Genomic DNA, 23,986 nt, shown 5'->3' on the forward strand with positions numbered 1-23,986 from the left:
AAATGTTTAACAATAAGGGTTTTTAGCACGGCTCTTAATTAGGGAATTTTTCATAAAAAAAAGTCTCCACTTTTTAAATCCACAGTCAATTTCCACTTTGTAGACTTTTTTTGTCGTTTTAGAAGACTCATCCACCCGCTCATAAAATTTGTAATAGTTTTCCAGGAAGAACAGTGAGCGGAGAGCCCCCACTAACATCGTTTAGTCTAAATGTATGTAGTGTGACTTAAGATGTCAAAAATTTAGTCAGCCAAACTTCCCGTAGTTGCCACTTGTCCAACCTTGATTGTTACTTGCATCTGGCATTTAGTTTGAAAATTACCAAAATTTATCTTAGCCATGGAAGTAATCACAGGCAAAGAAAAGGCAAGGTTGCCAGATTTTCTTGGGTAATGCCAGATCACCAAGACTGTTAGTCCCAAATGTTTAACAGCAAGAATTTAAAGTATAGGTTTTATTCAGCTCATTTTCACCTATAGGGAGTTTTTTATATTCATTTTTATACAAATTCAATTTCTACAAGCCCAGTGTAATCCAACCTGGCAGTACTCCCAATCAACTGATTTTTAATTTTTTACTAGTATCTTAAAGCAAACTCAAGCATATGAATGAATTTTAGAAATAAGCCAAGACTAATGCCTGTGTAATTGAGGAACTGTTAGCTAGGGCTCTAAAACGGAACTAAATGATCTATTAGTTCACGCAAAACGAGCATGGAATCAGGCACGTATGGAAGAAAAGCACTTCAGGGGGGTGCAGATTGACTGAGGTGGGTTAATCGTACGAAAAATTCTTAACCCATAGCCTGTTTTTCTTATGATCACACTCGGAGAGTCGGTGACAGGATGTTCAAATGACATTTAGAAGGTAAAATCGAAAGCTGACTATTCCTATGAGCTAATTTAGATTCTTACTAAAGAATTGGAAAATCAAGATAATTTTTCTAAGAGGCAGGAGGGCCTCAAGCAAATTATTAAAAGAAGCTTGCAATCGAAGAATTTAGATTTTTCTTTCCTTTCGTTGATTTTCTTGATAAAAAAAAAGAAACAGGTATTTAAACTGACCAGAAAAACGGCCAGCTAAACGTTCTTAAAGCTAAAAAATAACCGTCCCAACCGACTTCTGGAAACTATATTTTTAGTGGGCTACTACAAGGACATGCTATTGACGTCTATTTGAAGCGTAATTTAATTCGTAAACATATAAAAAATTGCTGAACATTAAAAAGAAAAAAACTGACCTCTGTTTTTGCACAGGTCTCCAAAGAAAAAAATGAGCTTGTGCTACCATCTACTGCTTTTTGGGGAACTCCACTGCTAGATATACTCGATTGCATTGGCGCTTTACCAGCTCCCACGTTCATAACTAAAAATAATCAGGTTATGAGGCAAGCTAACGTTTTGCAATAATAGCAAGATGTTATGATGCAGCACAAAATTATCGTGAATCTTCCACGTTGATCACGTTAACCACAATGTAGCGGTTAACCTTTATTTTTTCAAATGTTAATGAATAATTATTTTCAGTTTTTTATTGGTAATTCAAGTTGATCAAAAACAAAACTTCAAGTTTCCCATAAAACCAAAAATTAAAGATTTCGCAACTATGTAAAAAAAATAAGATCAAGATGATCCAATATCAAAATGATGTTTTTAGTGGAGAATAAGTAGAACAAAACAAACATGTAAGAGTTAACAATAAAATATCAAATATAATGGAGATTGATAAATAAAAATATGTAAAACACAGTATAATTATAACTTACCATGTATCTATAACTTAATATAAGATTCAAACAACTTATCACTAATTATAAAATAGCCGGCTAACCTAAATAACTAAAACAAAATATAGCAAACGAGAAAAAAATATAAATTAAACCAATTTCAATATTTAAAGAGATTGTCTCAAAGAGGCTGATGTTGAAAAATGCGTTTGAAGCTGTGGCGTTTAAGATGAATGAGTAAAATGAGCATTATAAACCTAAAAAATATATCTTCTTATGGTATTCTCCTAATATACCTTTCTCGACTAGAAATACTAGTAGTTCTAAAACTACTATGAACTATCAGAGTTGAAAATCTATATTTCGTTTCAATTTGAAAATCTACTTTTATTTGTATACTTTTATTCTTTACAATTGAATTACAGCTTAGATTTAAAAGTTATGATTCTCTATATTCTGCAGGTTAACCGTTGATTATTGGATCACACTGAAAAAATATACTGGTAAACAAGCTAATTAAAATAACATACAAATTTGCAAAAAAAAAGGAAAAGACTAGGGAGTGAACTCTTACGGTTTTGACAATTAATTTGATAATTACAACTGTGATTAATTTTTTAATATAACATATTTAAATATTTAATTAAAATCTTAATGTTAACAGTTTCCCAAAATTGCATTTTATTGATAAGATTTTATTGTTGATAGATTGATTGTAAAGGTTGCGGGAATATGTGTTCCCTCATGATTCAAGATGATAGATAAAAAGACCTCAAACGCCAAACCTTCGGGGGGGGGGGGTAGATATTTAAAGTTTGAACTTAGTAAAAAGCAATATGTACCTCATTTGCACCTTATGCACCGAAAAAAAATGTCCAAATGTCCCAAAGCCAACAATAAAATGTTTTCAAAAATGCTCATCTTTTTCTAGTTTCTTTTTTTTTAATAAAATCTAGATTTTTTGGGGTTTCCAATTTTATCCACATATGTTTAAGAATAAATAGAAAATTTGAAATTTCCTAAATCATTTACAGTTGTTTCTAGTGAATAAAAAAAAACGCATCACCTAAAAAACAACAAAAATTAGTAGCAATATAAATTTTTATGTTCCTTTTCTCCATCGATTATTTTGTTTAAATTATTGTTTTGCAAAGTGAGTACCTAAAATTATTTTAGCCTCGTTGCCATGCACGTACACAGGAGGGGGACAGCCTCAAGCCCCCACCCGGAGTTAGTATATTTCCCCGATTATGTTTGCAATTGATATCCAAATTATACAATATTTTTCTTTACTATTGTTGAAACTGTTGCATTATTGAAAATAGACTGCAAGGGGCATGCTATAGGAAAAACTAGGGTGTATGAGAGTTTACTTGATTCAACAATCAACACATGTCGAATCTCTCGGCAAGTCAAATTATGATATATTCTTCTCTGTTATTAAATTGTTGAAAATAGCTTGCAAGGAGGATGCTATGGGCAAAACTGGAGTGCATCAAAGTTTGCTTGCTTCAAAAATGGCCAAATGTCGATTGAGGACAAGCCTCGATATGGACATCAATCAACAGCCCGACATGACGAAACTATTGAAAATACTTGGGAATCTTTGCTTACATGGCGCCAACAAAATATCAGAGATTAGCAGGACGTCTTGGGGCTAAGCTCAGCAAACTTAAACCAAAGATTTTAGCCTGAACAGCGTTGCCATCAGGCTTGTTGCTCGTGTTTAGACAGGCGATGGAAAGGAATGTAGATTAAAAAAAAAAACGTTTAAACTGATTCAGAGTTTGTGTTAAAGATAATTACTGGTGAGGGGACCTGGTGCTAGAGGTACGACCCAGAAACCAAAAAACAGTCAAGCAACACGAAAGACTTCATCATCATTACGTCCTAAGAAATGCCGTCAAATAAACAATGACAATAATCGTTGCTTTACTTTCTTGATACCAAGGGTACAGTGCATCTAGACTCTGTTCCTCCGTCAGACCGTCAATCAGACCTTTTTTTTGGAACTGCTAAGAAGATCGCGCACCGCTGTCAAAAAAAGAACCAGATTTGTGGTAGTCAGGAGACCTGGCTCATTTACCATAAAAATGCATCCGCACACACAGCCATCTGTAATCGCCATTTTTGGCTAAGAACGACATGGTTCGAACGACGTAACTGGCTGGACTATACATATACATAACTTTGTCTTTTTAACTCGTTTTCCTCAGCTTATCACCTTTTGGGCTATATGATTGGCTATACATACCGGATTGGGCAACACATAGCTTTACCTTTTTAACTTGTTTCCCTCACCTTACCACCTTTTGGGCTATACATAATGGGCTATGCATACCGGGTTGGGGTATCTATAACTTCATCTTTTTAACTCGTTTTCCTCAGCTTACCATCTTTTTTCATTTGCGCATTTGTAACTTAAATCTATAATATTTATAACAATAGCGCATTTATAACAATTTGATATCTATAATATGCAAAGCGCAATGCGTTTCGCGTCCTTCATTTTCCCTTATTAAAAAAAAAATCAACTGCAAGTAAAGAGCGACACTAAAACTTAAAACGAAAAGAAATTTTTCCGTATATGAAAGGGGCTGTCCCCTCCTCAACGCCCCGCTCTTTACGCTAAAGTTTTTATTGTCTTAAAAAGTAGAGTTGTGAGAAAGAGTCAAACTTTAGCATAAAAATTGGGTTGTTGAGGAGGGGACAGCCACTTTCATATACTAATTTCTAAAAGTTTTTGAATTAATGCAGGTTTTGATTTTGGCTCACCGTACATGCATAATTAAAAAGAAATTTGCATATTAATTTAAAGTTTTGGCTAAATGGCCTTCTCAAAGTTTTGATTTGACGATTTTAAGAAAAAAGAGGCGGAGAAGGGGCCAAATTGCCGTCAAATTTTTTTGGTTAATTAAATAGGCCAATAGAACTTTTAATTTGATTTTCGAACGTTTTTATTACTAATGAATATACATACTTACAAATATATTTACGTAACGAAATTCTATATTCGTATATTTTTATTACCTATATGAGGGGGGTTCTCCCACTCGTCAATACCTGGCTCGTTACACAAAAGTTTAATGTTGTTCCAATTCTTTAAAAATGACCCCTGAAGCATGAAGGCCGTTTAATTAGAATAAAAGCTCTTTTGAAATTACTAAAAGTTCTTTAACGTAAAGAGCAAGGCATTGAGGAGGGAACAAACCTCGTCGTACACGTAATAATTTATGTTCGTTACAAGTTTTAATGTTGCTCCTTACTTACAGTTGAAAAACTTTTTTGTATATTTAATTTCTAATTGTTTTTTAAATTATGCTGGAAAATTCAACGCCCCTTCATGGAAATTCTCTTCGTCAATAATACATTCCTCCATAGAAAGATCCTCTCACGCAACCCCATATCCTCCCCCCACCAGAAAAATTCCTCCATTAAAATGTCTGTATGCTTCCCGAAAACCAATACTAAGCTATATGTAAACAATGGGCCAAGTTCATAACTTGCAGCCCTTCTCCTGGAAACTATGAGGGATTAAGTCGTCCTCAAAGACATTATTATAAAATATTTTGACTATGGGAACAAAATGGCTATCTCGAAATTTTGATCCAGTGACTTCGGGAAAATAATGACCATGGGAGGGGGCCTAGGTGCCTTCCAGTTTTTTGGTCACTTAAAAAGGGCGCTAGAACTTTTAATTTCCGTTAGAATGAGCCCTCTCGCGTTATTTTAGGACCATTCTCTTGATACGATCACCCTGGGGAAAAAAACAAAACAAATAAACACGCTTCTCTGATCTTTTTTTCTGGCAAAAAATGCGAAATTCCACATTTTTGCAGATAGGAGCTTGAAACCTGAATAGTAGGGTTTTCTGATACGCTGAATCTGATGGTGTTATGTCCATTAAGATTCAATGACTCTTTGGGTTTTTTCTCCTTTATTTCGTAAATAAGGAAAATTTTCTGAGGCTCGTAACTTTTGATAGGTAATACTAACCTTAATGAAACTTATACATTTAAAATCAGCACAAAATTCCTAATCTTTTGATCTTTATATTGGTATCAAATTTTCGTTCTTAGAGTTTTGGTTACTATTGAGCAGGGTCGCTCCTTACTACAGTTTGCTACCACGAACTGTTTGATTCTTACATTTTCGAGAAAAATATTATTTTCTACTTTTTAGTCCATCTTAGAAACGGTTTATATTTATATATTTATTATTTTATTTATATATTTATTGATATGTATTTATAATTATCTTACATTATATATATATTTTTATATTTATTTTATATATAACGTATATATTTATTATATAATTTTACTCTTGTATTATTTTTTAAAACAAATCTACACAGATACCCATCTATATACCAGCAAGGATTTTCAACTATATTTTGAGAAGAAATATTTTTCGAACTTCCCATTAAAATTTTCTATTTATGAGCACAAAAATTTATCTTTCATCTTCTTTCTACTTTTTAAGTTTTAGGCTAATTTTGTCGAAAAAAAAAACACCTTGCCTCGACCACCTTTCACTTCTACCGCTTTTGTTTTACAGTCAACAAATTGCGCTGTGGCGTATAGAAGGTTTAGGGGGGGGGGCTGTAACCCCACTCTTATTAGAGGTAATTTTGGTAGTTTTAAATTTGACTTGTCCAGCTGTCAAGAAGCTTATTGAAATATATTTTCGTAATTTTTTTTTTATTGGGTTGAAGAGTACTTACTAAAACCTATTGCAATCGATTATTCGCAAATTTTGGCTTCAGAGCTGAATGAGCTGCAATTTGTCATTTTAAAGATAAAAAATCCTTTGAATATTTATCTATTATTATTAGCCAACAACATTTTCGGTTAGTTTAAAAGGCTCTATGATTGATTTTTATTTTTTTTGCGAGAAACTAATTTTGATAGTTAAAATTTGATGGAAAAACTAATATTGATGGCTAAAAGTGACCGGAGGGCAACTAGCCAACCCCTCATGCCCTTTCTTCCCCAAATACATCCAATAAAAGTTTTGGGGTAGCCATTTTGTTATAGATAGTTCAAAAATTATATAATGAAAACTCCGGGGTCGACAAAATCCCCCAGGGCCCGGGGGCAGGAGTTGTAAGTTATGCCCTAGGGGCAAATGCGGTTATTATAGAAGGGACGCTTGATAAACTTCAGAGAGTGCTCATTTTATTGAAAATTAAAAGTTCTAGTTCACTTTTTCAGAGTCAAAAGAGACAGGAGGGCAACTAACCCCCCCCCCCAAAAAAAAACCCTGCTTCCCCATATGCATCAGATAAAAATTTTGAGATTGCCATATTGTTAAAAAAATAGTTCAAAGGTCAGGTAATAAAACTTCAACGCCGATACAAACACCCAGAGCCCGGGGACAGGCGTTTTAAGTCATGCCCTGGGGGTATATAAGGTTCTTATGGAAGGGATGTTCGTATAAACATCAGAGAAGGCTCATTTGATTGGAAACGGAAAGTTCTAGCTCACTTTTCATGAATCAAGAAAGATCGAAGGGCAACTAGCCCCCCACTCAATCCAAAACCAAGTGACAACTATACAGTGAGAGACAAATAACCAAAGCTGTCACTACCCAACAGCAAACGTTTTTTATTAGATTAATTGGACTATTCACGAAATGGGGCAAGTTACTCCGCTTTCCAAACTGATAATTCAATTTTAAGCGTATAAAGAAATCCGCTGATAACTTGTATATTCGAAAAAAATATCCTTATTATTAACTTTTGAAGGCGATACATTTTTGTTTCAGGGTCACGACCTTGCTGACCCGAGTTTGCTCAATACGCTTATTTACGCTTATGTTTATTCCGCTTATTCAATGACTTATTGCAAGTATTTGTTATTAACCGCAATAACTGTTGAATTTCTGTTAGTTTTAAGTTTTATCTATTCATCCATTTATGTATCTATTCATCAATATGTTATCTCTATCTTTGAAAATTCCTTTTAATTACTATTCATTTTGGGTCTCATTCATTCATTCATATAATTTAATGTCGGTTGAAGTTTGATGTATTATATTATCTGTTTTACACAATTTTGGGTTTAACACGACTCTTTATTTTTCCTGGTTTCTTTGTAAACATTTAATGTAACTTTATTCGATTTACAAAGATTGCCAAATCTATTATAAAAAGAAACTAGGGGTAGCCCTAGTATTATTTCTGGTGATTCTTTTCGTTTTATGTTTGACTTGATTATTCATTTGAATTTCTGATAGTTTTAGGATCCATATATAGCAACATGATATCTTCATGTTAATTACTATTCGTATTGGGTTTCATTTATCTGTTTTGAAGTTTGAATTATTAAAATAATCATAGTAACAACAATATATTTATTAGAAGACCCAAGGGATACAAAACTCATGATTACATCTATCTAACTACAAAATATTTAAACACGTAAACAGCAATAAGTACTTCTAATCGCAATGTCTCTTCCTTATCTCCATCGCCTTCAACATAAGATTTCTCACTATAACAATCGTTTATGGAGATGTTGATGTAAATGACTTTCTCTAAATTCTTTATGCGTTTAGTAAAACTCTTCATTTTCTTTGATTTTTTTTAAACGTTTCTTTTAAATTAATGTAGTGATGACAGTGGTCATACATAGCTCGAAAGTATTGGCGTTTCGAAACACCAACGAAGATTTGCTAGATGTTTTCTAGAGATATTGCCTACGGATACAAAAAAATCTGGTTCAATCCCATTCTCTAGAGCTATAATGAGAGAAAGGTTGAGATTACTTGGCCGTGTTCTGCGGATGAAGGATGATGTCATTTTGGGCCAAACATCAAGGGCTAAACGGAAAACAGGTTGTCCACGGTTGGGATGGAAGGATATCGTAAAAAAAATTAAGGGAAATGCGAACTTCATTGGAGGGTGTAAAGAGGAAAGCTTTGAAGAGATTATGATGGAGGAGGAGAGTACTTAGCTGTGTTGGCCTCAGGCGGGTTGATGCTATGGTGAGTCGTTAGTAGTAGTTGTATCAACAAGCATCGCCATGTATTTTTTGACAAAAAGTATTTTTGAATCTTCTATTGAAATTGTCTTATCCCGCGCCGCAAAATTTGATTTTCCGCCTTCTTTCTTCTGACTTTTAGACTAATTTCGTCAAACAAAAGCAATTTGGCTTACTTTCCTTTCAATTTTACCGCTTTCGAGAAGGCTAACCAACAGCTTCAAATTCCACAAAAGTCCAGTTTCGACCTTCTTTTGAGTATAAACAAGGTAGTCTTATTTTCGGCAGCTAATCCATTCTACCGTTATAAACTGGGCTATAAAAGTTACAACCTGAACTTGTGATTGACATTTCACGTTCAATATAATGTCCTAAATCCAGTTAGGCTATTTGACATTGGATGAAAAGGAAAATAACTGGGCAGAAATTGATGGCTGTAAACTGTAACCGCGAATTCACAGAAAATGACTTGCTGTGACAATAACTACTATGAATTAAATCAGAAATCATGTTTGCTAAGCTTGGCTATATTTATGGGTATTTTTAAACTTAAAATGAACAGCCAATAATCACATCAACCAAAGGGATAGCAGATACATGGATTAATAGAATAATCCTGCAACGAACAGAAATCAACAACCAAGTCAAACTTAAAAAGAACAGAAATAAAAATAAATAAATAAGAATAGGCTAATCATTTCCTGGTCCATTCCAAAGAGTAGGATCACTACAATCAGCTTTTGTTTTAGATTTTTTTTTTGTCTTAACTGAGGTTCCTTTGGCCCTGTTTGTATGCCCCAAAATTTTCAAACGGATCCGCAGGGAAAAACTGAATTTTTCGCCCTACGAATATACAGGCATTCTAAAGTGTGTTTTCCTAATCAAGGTCCTCATGACCCAGTCTGCTTAACCTGGGAGTTTTGTGTTAATTTAAACAAAAAAATCAGCTTAGTTCACGACTTCCTAGGACCCCCCAGTAGTGGCGGGCTTATTACCACAGACTTCACGCCTGACGCTCAAAAGAGTATACCCTAAACCTCATTTGCATATACCATAAACCTTTTATTTACATATTCAGGTTATGATAATTATATGAATACTTACATTTAATAAGAGGAATGACCAGTTATTATAATACTTTCAGCAATCCCATGACAATTACACGAATACATTTTTTATTTGGGTTGGGTTGGTCTGATGACACGCGCTAGAAAAAAATTAACCGGAAACATTTTGTAATACCAACCAAATTTTAATGAATCAAAAAGCGGCAAATCTGCTACTCCTTTTTTTTCTTATGACATGCGCTTGGGTGAAGTAAACCGTGGAGTTATGTCTCCCACTGAATCAATTGTTATGGCATTTTTTAGAGGGAACTTATGATCATCCAAGTCCCAGCTCCAAGGGACCCCCATACCCCTCCTCAAATTTTTGGCCCTCTCCCCTTTTTTAAACATAGAAAAATTTTCGAACTTTGAAAATGTTTTAACTTTTTATTTTTTGGACTTTTTTTTGTTTCTTAAATGACGTAAAATATCCTTATAATAAAAGAATCATTTGTAATATTTTCAAAACATGAATTAAAGATGATATGCATATGTTAGTCTTGATTTTACCTATTAGAAAAATAATGTTTGCAGTGATATTATTTCCTTAGTTTCTTAAACTTTTTGAGGAAACTTACAAATTTCTTTATCTTTTTTTCCTTGTCTTAAAATGACATTAAATATGCTTATAATAAAATAAATTATTTTGTGATATTTCAAAATACGAAATGAATCTATATATATAAAAATAAGTTGTCTGTGTGTGGATCTGTGGATCAGGTGACGTCATGTTTGTTCGCATATGACGTCTGAATTATTTCACACTAATACAAAAGAAGAAAAAAACTAAAAAAGGTAAAAACTACAAAAAAACTAAAAAGAAAAAAAAACTAAAAAAGCTAAAAAACTAAAAAAAAACTAAAAAAAGGTAAAAATCTAATAACTAAAAAAAAACTGAAAAAAATAAAAAAAGGCAAAAACTACAAAAAAAATAAAAACTAATAAAAAAACTAAAAAAAGCTAAAAAACTAAAAAAAACTAAAAAAAACTAAAAAAAGGTAAAAAACTAAAAAAAACTAAAAATTAAAAAAGAAAAAAACTAAAAAAAAGGAAAAAACTGAAAAATAAAAGAGAAAAAGAAAACTAAAACAATATGAATAAATATATATAAAAATAAGTTGTTTGTGGGTTATGTCTGTCTGTCTGTCTGTCGAGTGACGTCGTGTTTGTCCGCATATGACGTCTGAATTATTTCACACTAATACAAAAGAAGAAAAAAAACTAAAAAAGGTAAAAACTACAAAAAAAACTAAAAAGAAAAAAAACTAAAAAAGCTAAAAAACTAAAAAAAACTAAAAAAAGGTAAAAAACTAAAAACTAAAAAAAACTGAAAAAACTAGAAAAAGACAAAAACTAAAAAAAAAACTAAAAACTAATAAAAAAACTAAAAAAGCTAAAAAACTAAAAAAACTAAAAAAACTAAAAAAAGGTAAAAAACAAAAAAAACTAAAAACTAAAAAAGAAAAAACTAAAAAAAGGAAAAAACTGAAAAATAAGAGAAAAAGAAAACTAAAAAAATATTAATAAATATAAAAAATATAAATATAAATATAATATAAATTAGCAATCAACAAAGCACCGAGACACAAATGACGACCGGGACACAGGGAGTATAAATGACGACCAGGACATAAGTAAAAAAAAAAAACTAAAAAAACTAAAAAAATGGTAAAAACTACAAAAAAACTAAAAACTAATAAAAAAACTAAAAAATCTAAAAATCTAAATAAACTAAAAAAGAAAAAAAAGAAAAAAGGAAAAAAATAAAGGAGAAAAACAAAACTAAAAAACGAATGTATATACAGACCGGGACACCGGGATACAAATGACGACCGGGACACAGGGAATATAAATGACGACCGGGACACAGGGACACAACTACAATGGGGACGCCGGGGGGCACAGGGGGATATAAATGACGACCGGGACACCGGGACACAAGGAATATAAATGACGCCCGGGACACTCAAAGAGAAATCACAGACTGGAACACCGGGACACAAATGACGACCGGGACACAGGGAATATAAATGACGACCGGGACACAGGGACATAACTACAAAGGGGACGCCGGGGTGCACAGGGGGATATATAAATGACGATGGCGACTCAGGGAATGGTCGATTAGCAATCACCATCAACAAAGCTCAAGGGCAATCATTAGAATCATGAGGTATAGATGTGAATACGGATTGTTTTCCCATGGACCATTATATGTTGCATGTTCAAGAGTCGGTAAACCTGACAATCTATTTATATGCACAGGCAATGGGACAGCAAAGAATGTTGTATATTCGCAAGTTTTACGTAGTTAAAAACATATATATATATATATATATATATATATATATATATATATATATATATATATATATATATATATATATATATATATATATATATATATATATATATATCTATCTATCTATATTCACAGGTGGGACATAGGGACACAACTACAATGGCGCGTAACGACTTACGCGCGCGGGGGGGGCGCGAAGCGCCCCCACCAACTAGGTATATGATATAGATATGTTAGTCGTGTTTTTTCCTATTAGAAAAATCATGTTTATAGTCAGATTTCTTTTTACTTTTTATTGAACTTAAAGTTTTTTTTTCAACTTTTGTTTCTTGATTTAAAATGACATTGCAATCTGTTCATATTAGAATTGGACATGGTATGCTGCTAATATGATTGACACTGACAATTTGAAATAATTACTTAGTAAGTTAGAGTTTATTAGCAAATGAATCTGTCAGGAGAATATTTTTGGAAGGGTGCCATAAGACAGTAGGTTGTTACATTGGCAAAATGTTAGACTGCAATCAAGAATTTGTCTTACAACTGGCATGTTTTAATGAATTGTGTTATGTTACGTGATAGAAAGAAGCACAAATCAAGGAATGCACCCTAAGAAGCCATTAAATAAAAGCACTGTCAGCTACTTGGTAAATTGCCAAGCCTTTTAATTGGTGACTGAGTATCAAAAATTAATGTATTATGTTACGCTCTAGAAAGAAGCTCGAATCAAGGAATGCAACCTGAGATGTCATTAGACAAAAGCACTTTCAGCTACTTGGTGAATTGCCAAGGCTTTTAATTGGTGACTGAGTATCAAAAATTAATGTATTATGTTACGTGCTAGAAAGAAGCTCGAATCAAGGAATGCAACCTGAGAAACCATTGAATAAAAGCACTGTCAGCTACTTGGTAAATTGCCAAGCCTTTTAATTGGTGACTGAGTATCAAAAATTAATGTATTATGTTACGTGCTAGAAAGAAGCTCGAGTCAAGGAATGCAACCTGAGAAGCCATTAAATAAAAGCACTGTCAGCTACTTGGTAAAATGCCAAGCCTTTTAATTGGTGACTGAGTATCAAAAATTAATGTATTATGTTATGTGCTAGAAAGAAGCTCGACTCAAGGAATGCAACCTGAGATGCCATTAAACAAAAGCACTGTCAGCTACTTGGTAAATTGCCAAGCCTTTTAATTGGTGACTGAGTATCAAAAATTAATGTATTATGTTACGTGCTAGAAAGAAGCTCGAATCAAGGAATGCAACCTGAGATGCCATTAAACAAAACCACTGTCAGCTACTTGGTAAATTGCCAAGCCTTTTAATTGGTGACTGAGTATCAAAAATTAATGTATTATGTTACGTGCTAGAAAGAAGCTCGAGTCAAGGAATGCAACCTGAGAAGCCATTAAATAAAAGCACTGTCAGCTACTTGGTAAATTGCCAAGCCTTTTAATTGGTGACTGAGTATCAAAAATTAATGTATTATGTTACGTGCTAGAAAGAAGCTCGAATCAAGGAATGCAACCTGAGATGCCATTAAACAAAACCACTGTCAGCTACTTGGTAAATTGCCAAGCCTTTTAATTGGTGACTGAGTATCAAAAATTAATGTATTATGTTACGTGCTAGAAAGAAGCTCGAATCAAGGAATGCAACCTGAGATGCCATTAAACAAAAGCACTGTCAGCTACTTGGTAAATTGCCAAGCCTTTTAATTGGTGACTGGATATCAAAAATTAACGAAAAGCACTTTTGCAAAGAACCAGCTAAGCTACTTGGTAAATTCCGAGTCTTTTAGTTGGTAACTGAGTATCAAAAATTAATAGAAAATTACTCTTGCACAGAACAAACTCAGCTAATTGGTCAATTCCAAGTCTTTAAATTGGCGACTGACTATCACAAATTAATAGGAAACCACTTTTGCTTAGAACAAACTCGGCTACTGTTGGTAAATTTCAGTTAACAATTCAAATTCAGCTATTTGGGTAATTTCAAATCTTTCAATTAGTGACTGAGTATCAATAATTAATAAAAATGCACTTTTGCATAGGACAAACTCAGCTACCTGGTAAATTCCAATTTCTACTCCATTAAAACACTTAGAAATAGAAACACTTAGCCCAGGTTTTTCCATGCAAAAGTGTTTTCTTTATTAGTTTCTGGTATTCAGTCACCAATTAAAAGAATTGGTGTTTACCAAGTAGTTGAGTTTTCTCTATAAATAGTACAAAAAATTAATAAAAAAGCAATTTTGCATAGAAAAAACCTAGCTACTTCTTGAATTCTAAGTCTTTTTTCTGGTGACTGAGAATCATTAATTAAAAAAAAGCACTTTTGCATTGAATAAACTCAGCTACTTGGTAAAATCGAAGTCTTTTAATTGGTGACTGAGTGTCAAAAATTAATAAAACAAAAGTGTTTGTGCATAGAACAAACTCAGGCTACCTGGTAAATTCCAATTTCCGCCCATTAATACACTTAGAATTTCCCGAGTAGCTGTGTTTTTTTCTATGCAAAAGTGTTTTTTTTTACTTAGTCACCAATTAAAAGAATTGGTGTTTACCAAGTAGCTGAGTTTGCTCTATGCAAAAAAGCATTTCGATTAATTTTTAATACTCAGTCAATAATTAAAAGACTTGAAATTTACCAAGCAGCTGAGTTTGTTCTATGCAAAAGTGCTTTTTTTTATCAATTTTTGACACTCAGTCACTAATCAAATGGCTTGGACTTTACCACATAGCTGAGTTTGTTCTAAGAAGAGTACCTTTTTATTATTTTTTTTAATACTCAGTGAACAATTAAAAGACTTGATATTTACCAAATCGCTGAGTATGTTCTATGCAAAATTTTTTTTATGAGTTTTGGTACTCGATCACCAATTAAAAGACTTGGAATTTACCAAGTAGCTGAGTGTGTTCTATGAAAAAGTGTTTTTCATTAATATTGATACTCTGTCATCAGCTAAAAGTCCTGAGTTTGTTCCATGCAAAAGTGCGTTTTGTTAGTTTTTGATAAAAAATCACCAATTAAAAGACTTGGAATTTAGCAAGTGGCTGAGTTTTTCCTATGCAAAAGTGCTTTATTTAATACTTCGTCACCGGTTAAAAGACTTGGAATTTACGAAGTAACTAAGTTTTTTCAATGCAAAAGTGCTTTTTTATTAATTTTCGAAACTCAGTCATTAATTAAAAGACATGGAATTTACTATGTAGCTGAATTTTTTCAATGCAAAAGTGTTTTTTTATTAGTATTTGGTAGTCAATCACCAATGAAAAGACTAGGAATTTACCATACCAAGTGGCTCAGTTTGTTTTATGCAAAAGCGCTTTTTTATTAATTTTCGATACTTAGTCACCAATTAAAAGACTTGGAATTTACCGAGTAGCTGAGTGTGTTCTATGCAAAAGTGTTTTTAATTAATTTTTCATAATCTGTCACCAATTAAAAGACTTGAGTTTGTTCCATACAAAAGTGCTTTTTATTAATTTTTAATAGACAGTCACCAATTAAAAGACATGGAATTTACCAAGTAGCTGAGTTCGTTCTATGAGAAAGTGTTTATTTTATAAATTTATGATACTCAGTCAGTAATCAAAAGACTTGAAACTTACCAATTAGCTAAATTTGTTCTATGCACACGTACGTCTTTATGAATTTTTGATGCTCAGTCAAAAATTAAAAGACGAAATTTACGTAGTAGTGAGTTTGTTCAATGCAAAAGTTATTTTTCATTAATTTTGATACTCATTCACCAATCAAAAGACTTGGAATTTACCGAGTAGCTGAGTTTGTTCCATGCAAAAGTGCTTTTTTATTAGTTTTTTTTATACTCAGTCATTAATTAAAAGACTTGGAATTTACCAAGTAGCCGAGTTTGTTCTGTGGAAAATTGCTTTCTTAATGATTTTTGATACTTAGTCATCAATTAAAAGACTTGGAATTTACCAAATATCTGATTTTGTTTTATGCAAAAGTGCTTTTTTATTAATTTTTTATATTCGGTCACCTATTGTAAGAATTGGAATTTACCAAGTGGCTGAGTTTTTTCTATGCAAATTTTTTTTTTATTAATTTTTGATACTCAGCTAACCAATAAAACCCCTAAAATTTACCAAGTAGCTTTGAATTGTTGTATGCAAAAGTGCTTTTTTATTAATTTTTAATACTAAATCACCAATTAAAAGATTTGGGATTTACCGAGTACTGAGTTTATTCCATTCAAAAGTGCTTGTTTTTTGATAGTCAGTCACCAATTAAAAGACTTGGAATTTACCAAGTAGCTGAGTTTATTCTATGCAAAACTGCTTTTCTATCAATTTCTGATGCTCAGTCATCAATGAAAAGACTCGGAATTTACCCTATAGCCGAGTTTGTTCTATGCAAAAGTGCTTTTATTAATTTTTGGTGCTCAGCCACGAATTAAAAGACTTTGAATTTACGAAGTAGCTAAGTTTTTTCTATGGAAAAGGGCTTTTTTCATAAATTTTGAGATGCTCAGTAACAAATTTAAAGACTCGGGAGCTTACCGATTAGCTAAGTTTGTTCAATGTAAAAGTACGTTTTTATTATTTTTTTTATACTCAGTCACTAATTAAATCACTGGTGGGAACAGTGAGGCTACTGAAGATTATGATTTTGATTTTTGAAAAAGGGGAAGTACCTAATGATTTTAGGAAAACATTAATTAAACCTCTGTATAAGAAATGTGACTATAGTGAGTGTCGTAATTATCGAGACATTAGTCTGGTCTCTATAGGTAGCAATTTACTTAGTAATATGATACTTTTTAGACTGAGCGATGCTGTGGACAAAGTTTAAGAGAAGAACAGTGCGGTTTTAGAAAAGGTAGAGGATGTGTCGACCAAGTTTTTTCTCTTAGGTTAATAATTGATAAGTCCTCGTTGTCAAACACCTTTAGTCTTCAGTTTGATCGATTATGAACAGGCGTTCGATTCTGTCGATAGAAGAACTATGGCAAAGGCCTTACAATTGTAAGTAGGTCAATATTCCAATTTAGTATAGACAAGACTTGGTGCCCAAATATGGGTGTTATCGCTGTATTGCATACAAGCATACTACTTGCGTGGTCTCCTCAGTTCATGCGACGATCTTTAAAAGTTTCAAGCCATTGAGAAAAAAAGGATTTTTTTGCATATTTCTTTTTGCCACAACCTATTGGAACATAATCTGCGGTAACTATAATTGCCTGAATAAATTACTGCTCGCGTTAGAGTTAAATAAAATGGGGCCTGTACATCTTGTACACTAAGGTCTACTTGGCCAGCTATTTACGGTATTAACTTTCAAGAATATCAGAAATATTATTTATCGGACCCTGTTTTATGAAAGATCAAATTCTCTTCCATTTTTCCCTTTTTATACAGGCCTTTTTTCATTCAAGGATTTAAGGACATAGGTTTGGAGCCAATCAAAACAACTTTGATGGCCCTTTTCTGGGACTCATTTTACGGGAAAGGGGTGCCCCGAAACTTTTTTTGTAAATTAGGTTCTTCTTGACCTGCGGACTTACGACTGTAAGCTTAATACTGATTAGGGGCAAAGGTTTTCTGGGGTTCCTAGTACCCATATCCTTTAAAAAAGTGTGTAATCCTTTTGACATGACCTTTACAGGAGTGGGTCCGGCTTTGGAGCTAGTCTCCCTGCCGAGGATGTTATGTGAATAGTTTTAAACATATATAGTCAAAGAGCAAAAGAAATTGAACTTGAGAAAAATTAGATTTTTTGTCATTAATTTTCATTTTACCCGATATCTACTTCCAATGGGGCCACTCTCTTCCCCTGACTGACCCTTTTTAGCACTCAGTTACAATAGAAAACAAAGTTTTCCTTTTAAAGTTTCATACAGTTGAAATGCAGTTAGCTAACCAAAGAAAAACAATTGATAGTCCTAGGTGAAGATAAGTATTTAGTTTGACAAACCTAGAAAGAAAATATCAGATTCTGAAACTTATTATGTCGAAGAAAAACTACAACTCATAACACTTGGAGAGGTCAACTTTTACAAGAAACAAAAAATTTCAGTATCCCATATAAAAAATTACTACTTTGTTTTTTTTTAATTTGTATTTTGATGCGTTTTTTTACCATTTTTTTTTTATATGATTTGTTTTTTTTTAATTCTATATTACCAAAACAAAGAGAAAAGGGGATATATCTGTGTAATAAAGTGTGCTTTATTCCAAAGGGTTATTTTTGTGACGTAGATCATTGCATTATTTTTTAACTAATCAGTTATTTCTTAAGCTTACGTCAGGGAAGAATGCTATGACAAATATTTTTGAGTTGCAACATTTTCTACGTAAATTCACAATTTCTCTGTGACCAAACGCATTCTGACATAGAGGCACTCATCCAAAAATAATCTAGTTCTAAATCGTAAGTGCCCTATATATAGAAAGGAAGTTGGGTGATTGGACTGTTTAACCATTAGAATAATTAAGATAACCGTATTCTCTTAGTGTTTACTTCTCTTATACCTTTATCCTCAAATTATCTTATATAATAAAAATGTATATCTCGACTTTTACTAAGCTCTTTACAGGAGTGAGGAGTGTAGGAAAATGGTATTATTACTACTAAAAACTAACCCCACCACCAAGCCGCCAGGTGTCTGTTAATTTAAGCTGTTTGTAAGAGCTGTTTGAGATGTTTGTAATTTAAACCATTGGTGCAATATTTAACAAAGAAACTTGTACCTTTTTTCGATAACCCAAAAAAACATCGACCCGGGTAAGCTGTCCCAGACACGGCTATGGAGGGGACGGAGGGCGGCTGCCAAGATTTTACCTTTAAAAGCTTTCTCATTAGCCCTAGGAATATCCCTACATCGCCCCTATCTTAGGTTAAAAAGTTTAAGGGTGTTTCCCCGAGAGTTTCTATGCTCTACAAGTTATTATTGTTGAGGTTTAAAGTGGAACTTAGAGTATTGGGCTCTCACAAAGGCTTTAAAGCCATATAACAAAATGACAGTTCTATTCAGTTTCAAATATTCACATTCAAATACAAGGGGTACATCGAAAGGATCAGTTTTTCCTCCCACAAATCAAAAACATACTACCACTGCCACTACTACTACTAACACCTCATATAAGCACCAAGCCGCTTTAGGTCCATACAACTACTCACGCTCCTCTTCCATCCTAATCTATTCAAAACCTTCCTCTTTAAACCCTCAAAGGAAGTTACCATTTCCCTTAAATTTTTCTTTATGATATCTTCCCACCTCAACCTAAGACGACGTGCTTTCCGTTTAGACCTAGATGGTTGGCTGAAAAGGACAATCATTGGCGATCTGTAGTCCTACATCCACAGACAGTGCCCTAACTATCTCAACTCACTATAGCCTTGAAAGCAGGACTGAACCACACTTTTCGTACTTTTTCTTTAAACTGGGCTGAAGATAAAAAAAGAACTAGTCTTACCAAAAGGGTAAAATAGGAAATTTTTCAGTTGCTTTTTTTATTTGGCAATGTTCTACATTCTAATCTAGGCCTAACAATTTTATAATAAAAAAAAATAAATAAAGACAAAGAAATCAGCATACTCTTAGCAACTTTCTGGTTGAATCCAAATAAAAATTGACCTTTGTTGACATCCCAAGTTCTTGATAACCACAATTTGTTCAGTTACTTCAATTCCTAGTGTTTAAGTAGTTTTCAGTTCAACTCAAAACCCTCTTTAAGGCGCCGAATTATCCTATTCTGTTTGTTTATTCTGTTCTGTTTATTGTCCTATTCTTGTTTATTTTTTTTTTAATTATCCTATTCTTATTTTGTTTAATTTTAGTTTATTTTTGTTTAATCATCCTATTCTGTTTATTATCATATTCTGCTACGGAAAAAAGCACACAGAAGCTAAACACCGTATCTACAATCTGCTGTGGAAAAACGAAATAATAAATATCCCTCTCAAATTCAAAATATTTGTCTAAAGAATCTAATAGTAATCAGTGCTGCTAAGGCTTTAAGTTCCCTTAATCTTACAACAGTACATAAGCAGATCGACTAACGAGGACTGCAAGATCTTACATTAAAAGTTAACAAATTATACGAGATATTTCCAACTACTACTACTAACACCTCACTGCAGCAACAAACCACCTGACAGCCCCATGAATAGATATGAAAATACGATAAAAATACGTGACTCTGAAGGACAAAAATGATTACAAAATTATAGAGATTAAGTGGTAATATTCAAAAAAATTATACATTTTATTTACAAATATACAAAAATAACAAAAAATATCCGCTACACTAAAAAATTAAACATTTTTATGCCTCAAAAAAAAGTTTGGTGCGATAATGACACAAAACTCGTTTTTACATTCTGATAATAATGGTGATGTAGTCTTCAAAGAAACGGTGTCGTGAGGGTCTTAAGCACTTTACTTTTTTAATTCTATTCTTAAAAATTATAGTTTTTACCAGAAGCGGGAATTTTTTTTTTTTTTCACAAGGCATTTCAATATGCAGTCTTTTTTTCTTCTTTTTTTTTAAGGCTCAGCATCTTTTTGGTGCCAGTCATGTCTCGGAAAATGGCTAAGCTGCCAAGCCTACCTACAGTTAAAGCATATGATATTGATGCTTGAGCTTTTCAAGTTTCTGAAGGATGAATTTGAAAATAAAAATTTTAATTTAAAAATCAAAGCGAAAAAAAAATGTCTAACGGGAAATCTGAGAACATTCGTCATATACTTCTACAAATAAAAACGGTATTTAGTTGCCGAAAGAGTGAAATAGAAGTGGATAAAGCAATTTAAAGAATGACTTGGCAATTTTTTTTGGCATGGCAAATTTTTATTGAATTATTGTTGAATTTATTGATTTTATTGAGTTTTGAATTGAATTTTTTAAAATTGAATTTTTTGAATTTTATTGAATTATTAATTCAGCATAACAAATTAAAGTTCAAATATAATAGGAATTCAATTATATAATTGTAATTCAGTTATAATTCAATAACTGGAAAATCTTACAAAAATATAAATTAATATTAATATCACATCTATACATCAATTAAATTTATTAAATTGATTTTTTTTAAATCGTCTATTTATTAATTTATAATTCCATTATAAAAACAAGATTTCAATTTACCACAGAACGGGATGCCACGGGGTATCCATGTTCCATTATCGGTGCAAGTTCTTCTGGAAGGGCCCAGAAGTTCAAATCCATCTTCACATACGTAAGAAGCAACTGTGCCTGTAGCAATAACACTCTTAGAAAATACTACAGATGAATGTGATGGAGAACCTGGATAACCACAGGCAAAAACTGGAATAGAGAGAGGTCAATTAGAACGAGTTGGACCAAGATTGAAAACTGTTTGAATTTTGAAGAGTCAAAGATCCACTGAAAGCCTTTTGGGTCGTATTTCAGAAAAATGATATTTCATGCGGCATTATCTTGTAAACTTTTGGAAAATAAAAAGAATTAAATTATCAGGTTTTTGGCTTTTTTCCTCCCTGGGCAGAGCCATTTGAGAAGTGATCACACTGACAGACACAATATGATCAGACAAGTGAAAATGTATCATCAGACAAGTGAAAATGTGCATGATTTAAAATTGTAGACACTTTCAAGTGATAAAACGTAATGTTAGCTCTTAAAATGTTCATATGATTTTACTAACCATTATATTTACTCAAAATATTTCAGTGCGTCTAAATACAATCATATAGAACATATCAACAATACAGTAATGCACGTTAATGAGCTGCTGGTAATCCCCCATAAAATATTCAAGTGGGGAATACAAATATTGAAAAAGACGCTAGCATAGTCACTTGCAGAGAGAGGAGGGGCTCAATAGGTCACTATTATGTCTTTTTTTTACCAGATCCACCTCCGATTCTCTTACTTTAAAAAAAAATTGACGTGAACCTTATACTTACACCTGTTTTTAAATTATTAAATAGCAGTTGAACTGGACACACTTCAGAAAATAACATTTCAAAAAGAAAATTGCCTTTCCCATAATAAAAGGTTGCCTTCCATCAAAGGCAGACGCATTTACATTGGCCATTTTTACCATTTCTTACATGTCCTTTGATCTCCCCTCAGACATTTCAACGTTCGGTAAATATATGACACTTTTCTGGCAAAAAGCATTTTTCAGACTTCGTCTCTCATTCCGAAAATGGCATTAAATATTTTATACGGGCGTGTATGTGCGCTAGCAGATTTTTCAGCAAAAGAGACCCTCGAAGAATTGAAGTCACATTGATTACTTGATTTGAATAACAATAGTCTTGATCATTAGATACCTACCAGACAAATGGGTACCAGGGATGCTAACCCAGTCACTGCTGCTTCTAAAATCATTTCATAGCGTTTCAAACACAATGGCGACATTCCTTCTTCATCCAGCCTGTTTAATATCTCCTTAGCTGATACTAGTCCTCAAGTCTGTGCACGTGTACTCAGAAAAGTGTTTCTGTGCTATTTAAGTCTGTACCACAATGACAAGATTTTGATAATGTTGTTTTGTTTCATACACCTAGGAGCGCTAACTTCCCGCCACCTGGTGTACCTGTCAAAACGCCACGTGTGTCACACAATTCCGTTATACTTGGCACAGTCCCCAAAACGCTTGACACGCTCCCCAAGACGCTTGACGAAGTTCAACCGCGCTTGGCATGCGCCAACTGGTACACATGATTTCTTAGAGAGAGCTACCGCTTGTCTTACATTTTCCATATGATGTACTTATTTTTTTGCTAAATTGTTCTCTGCCCCAAATGACCTTAACGTCCAAAAAATAACCTTTCAGAAAAAGGATTTTTTTCAAGTTCTTTCAGCTAGAACGGTTTGATTCCCTTTAAGTACCATCCTCTACAGTGCATCACAACACACATTTTCCAGAAGCTAATTTGTACCTAATTGTGTACCTAATTTGCAAACATTTCCTTCCACAAACAATCCTCATCAGAAATTTTGCTACTCAGCCCTGTAGTTATGGTAATATTTTATCGGCAAAAGAAAAAAGACATCAGTCAAGCAATGGCTCAACCGTAGAATTAGTTGATCTTCAACAACTTTCACTACTAACATTAATGACACACAGCTGGGAGCAGATCAGAGATAAATTAAACTGTGTAAATCATATCCAAACCATCGTGTTAAACTTTGCCCATAAGGTAAATTTTTTTTTATAGCTTTTCCTTTAATACGTTGAAGTTAATCAGCGAAATTGCCAAAACGTGCACCGAGATCAATTCGCTCTTTTACCTAAGCTTCTTTTGCTTACTTGGCCAAATCACGATTTTAAAGACAGTATATGTATATATATATATATATATATATATATATTATATATATATATGTATATATATACTATATAAAACTTGCGAATATACAACATTCTTCGCTGTCCCATTGTCTGTGCATATAAATAGAATGTTAGGTTTACCGACTCTTGAACATGCAACATATAATTGTCCATGGCAAAAACAATCCGTATTCAGATCTATACAGCTTTTTCCTAATGATTGCCCTTGAGCTTTGTTGATGGTGATTAAATAAAAAAACAAGTTTTTTTTAACTGAAAGTAAGGAGCGACATTAAAACTTAAAACGAACAGAAATTACTTCGTATATGAAAGAGGCTGCTTCCTCATCAACGCCCCGCTCTTTACGCTAAAGTTTGACTCTGTCTCTCAATTCTTCTTTTTAAAACAGTAAAAAACTTTAGCGTAAAGAGCGGGGCGTTGATGAGGAAGCAGCCTCTTTCATATACGAAGTAATTTCTGTTCATTTTAAGTTTTAATGTCGCTCCTTACTTTCAGTTAAAAAAACTTGTTTTTTTTATTTAATTTCTGAACGTTTTTGAATCAATGCAT

At 32.9% G+C, this 23,986-nt stretch overlaps 1 protein-coding gene across 3 annotated transcripts in view; it reads right to left on the bottom strand.

Annotated features, from left to right (window-relative positions):
* Window positions 1–23,986, bottom strand: part of LOC136028340 (sushi, von Willebrand factor type A, EGF and pentraxin domain-containing protein 1-like) — a 111,614-nt gene that overhangs the window by 54,097 nt on the left and 33,531 nt on the right. For all 3 annotated transcript variants that reach the window (XM_065706123.1, XM_065706124.1, XM_065706125.1), the window contains exons 2-3: window positions 21,241–21,420; window positions 1,241–1,365 (exon numbers count right to left, since the gene is read on the bottom strand). In XM_065706123.1, the coding sequence (XP_065562195.1) occupies window positions 1,241–1,365; window positions 21,241–21,420 (305 nt within the window). The remainder of the gene's footprint in view (window positions 1–1,240; window positions 1,366–21,240; window positions 21,421–23,986) is intronic.

Source organism: Artemia franciscana, chromosome 6 (genome assembly GCF_032884065.1).
Source record: "Artemia franciscana chromosome 6, ASM3288406v1, whole genome shotgun sequence".
Classification (NCBI taxonomy): domain Eukaryota; kingdom Metazoa; phylum Arthropoda; class Branchiopoda; order Anostraca; family Artemiidae; genus Artemia; species Artemia franciscana.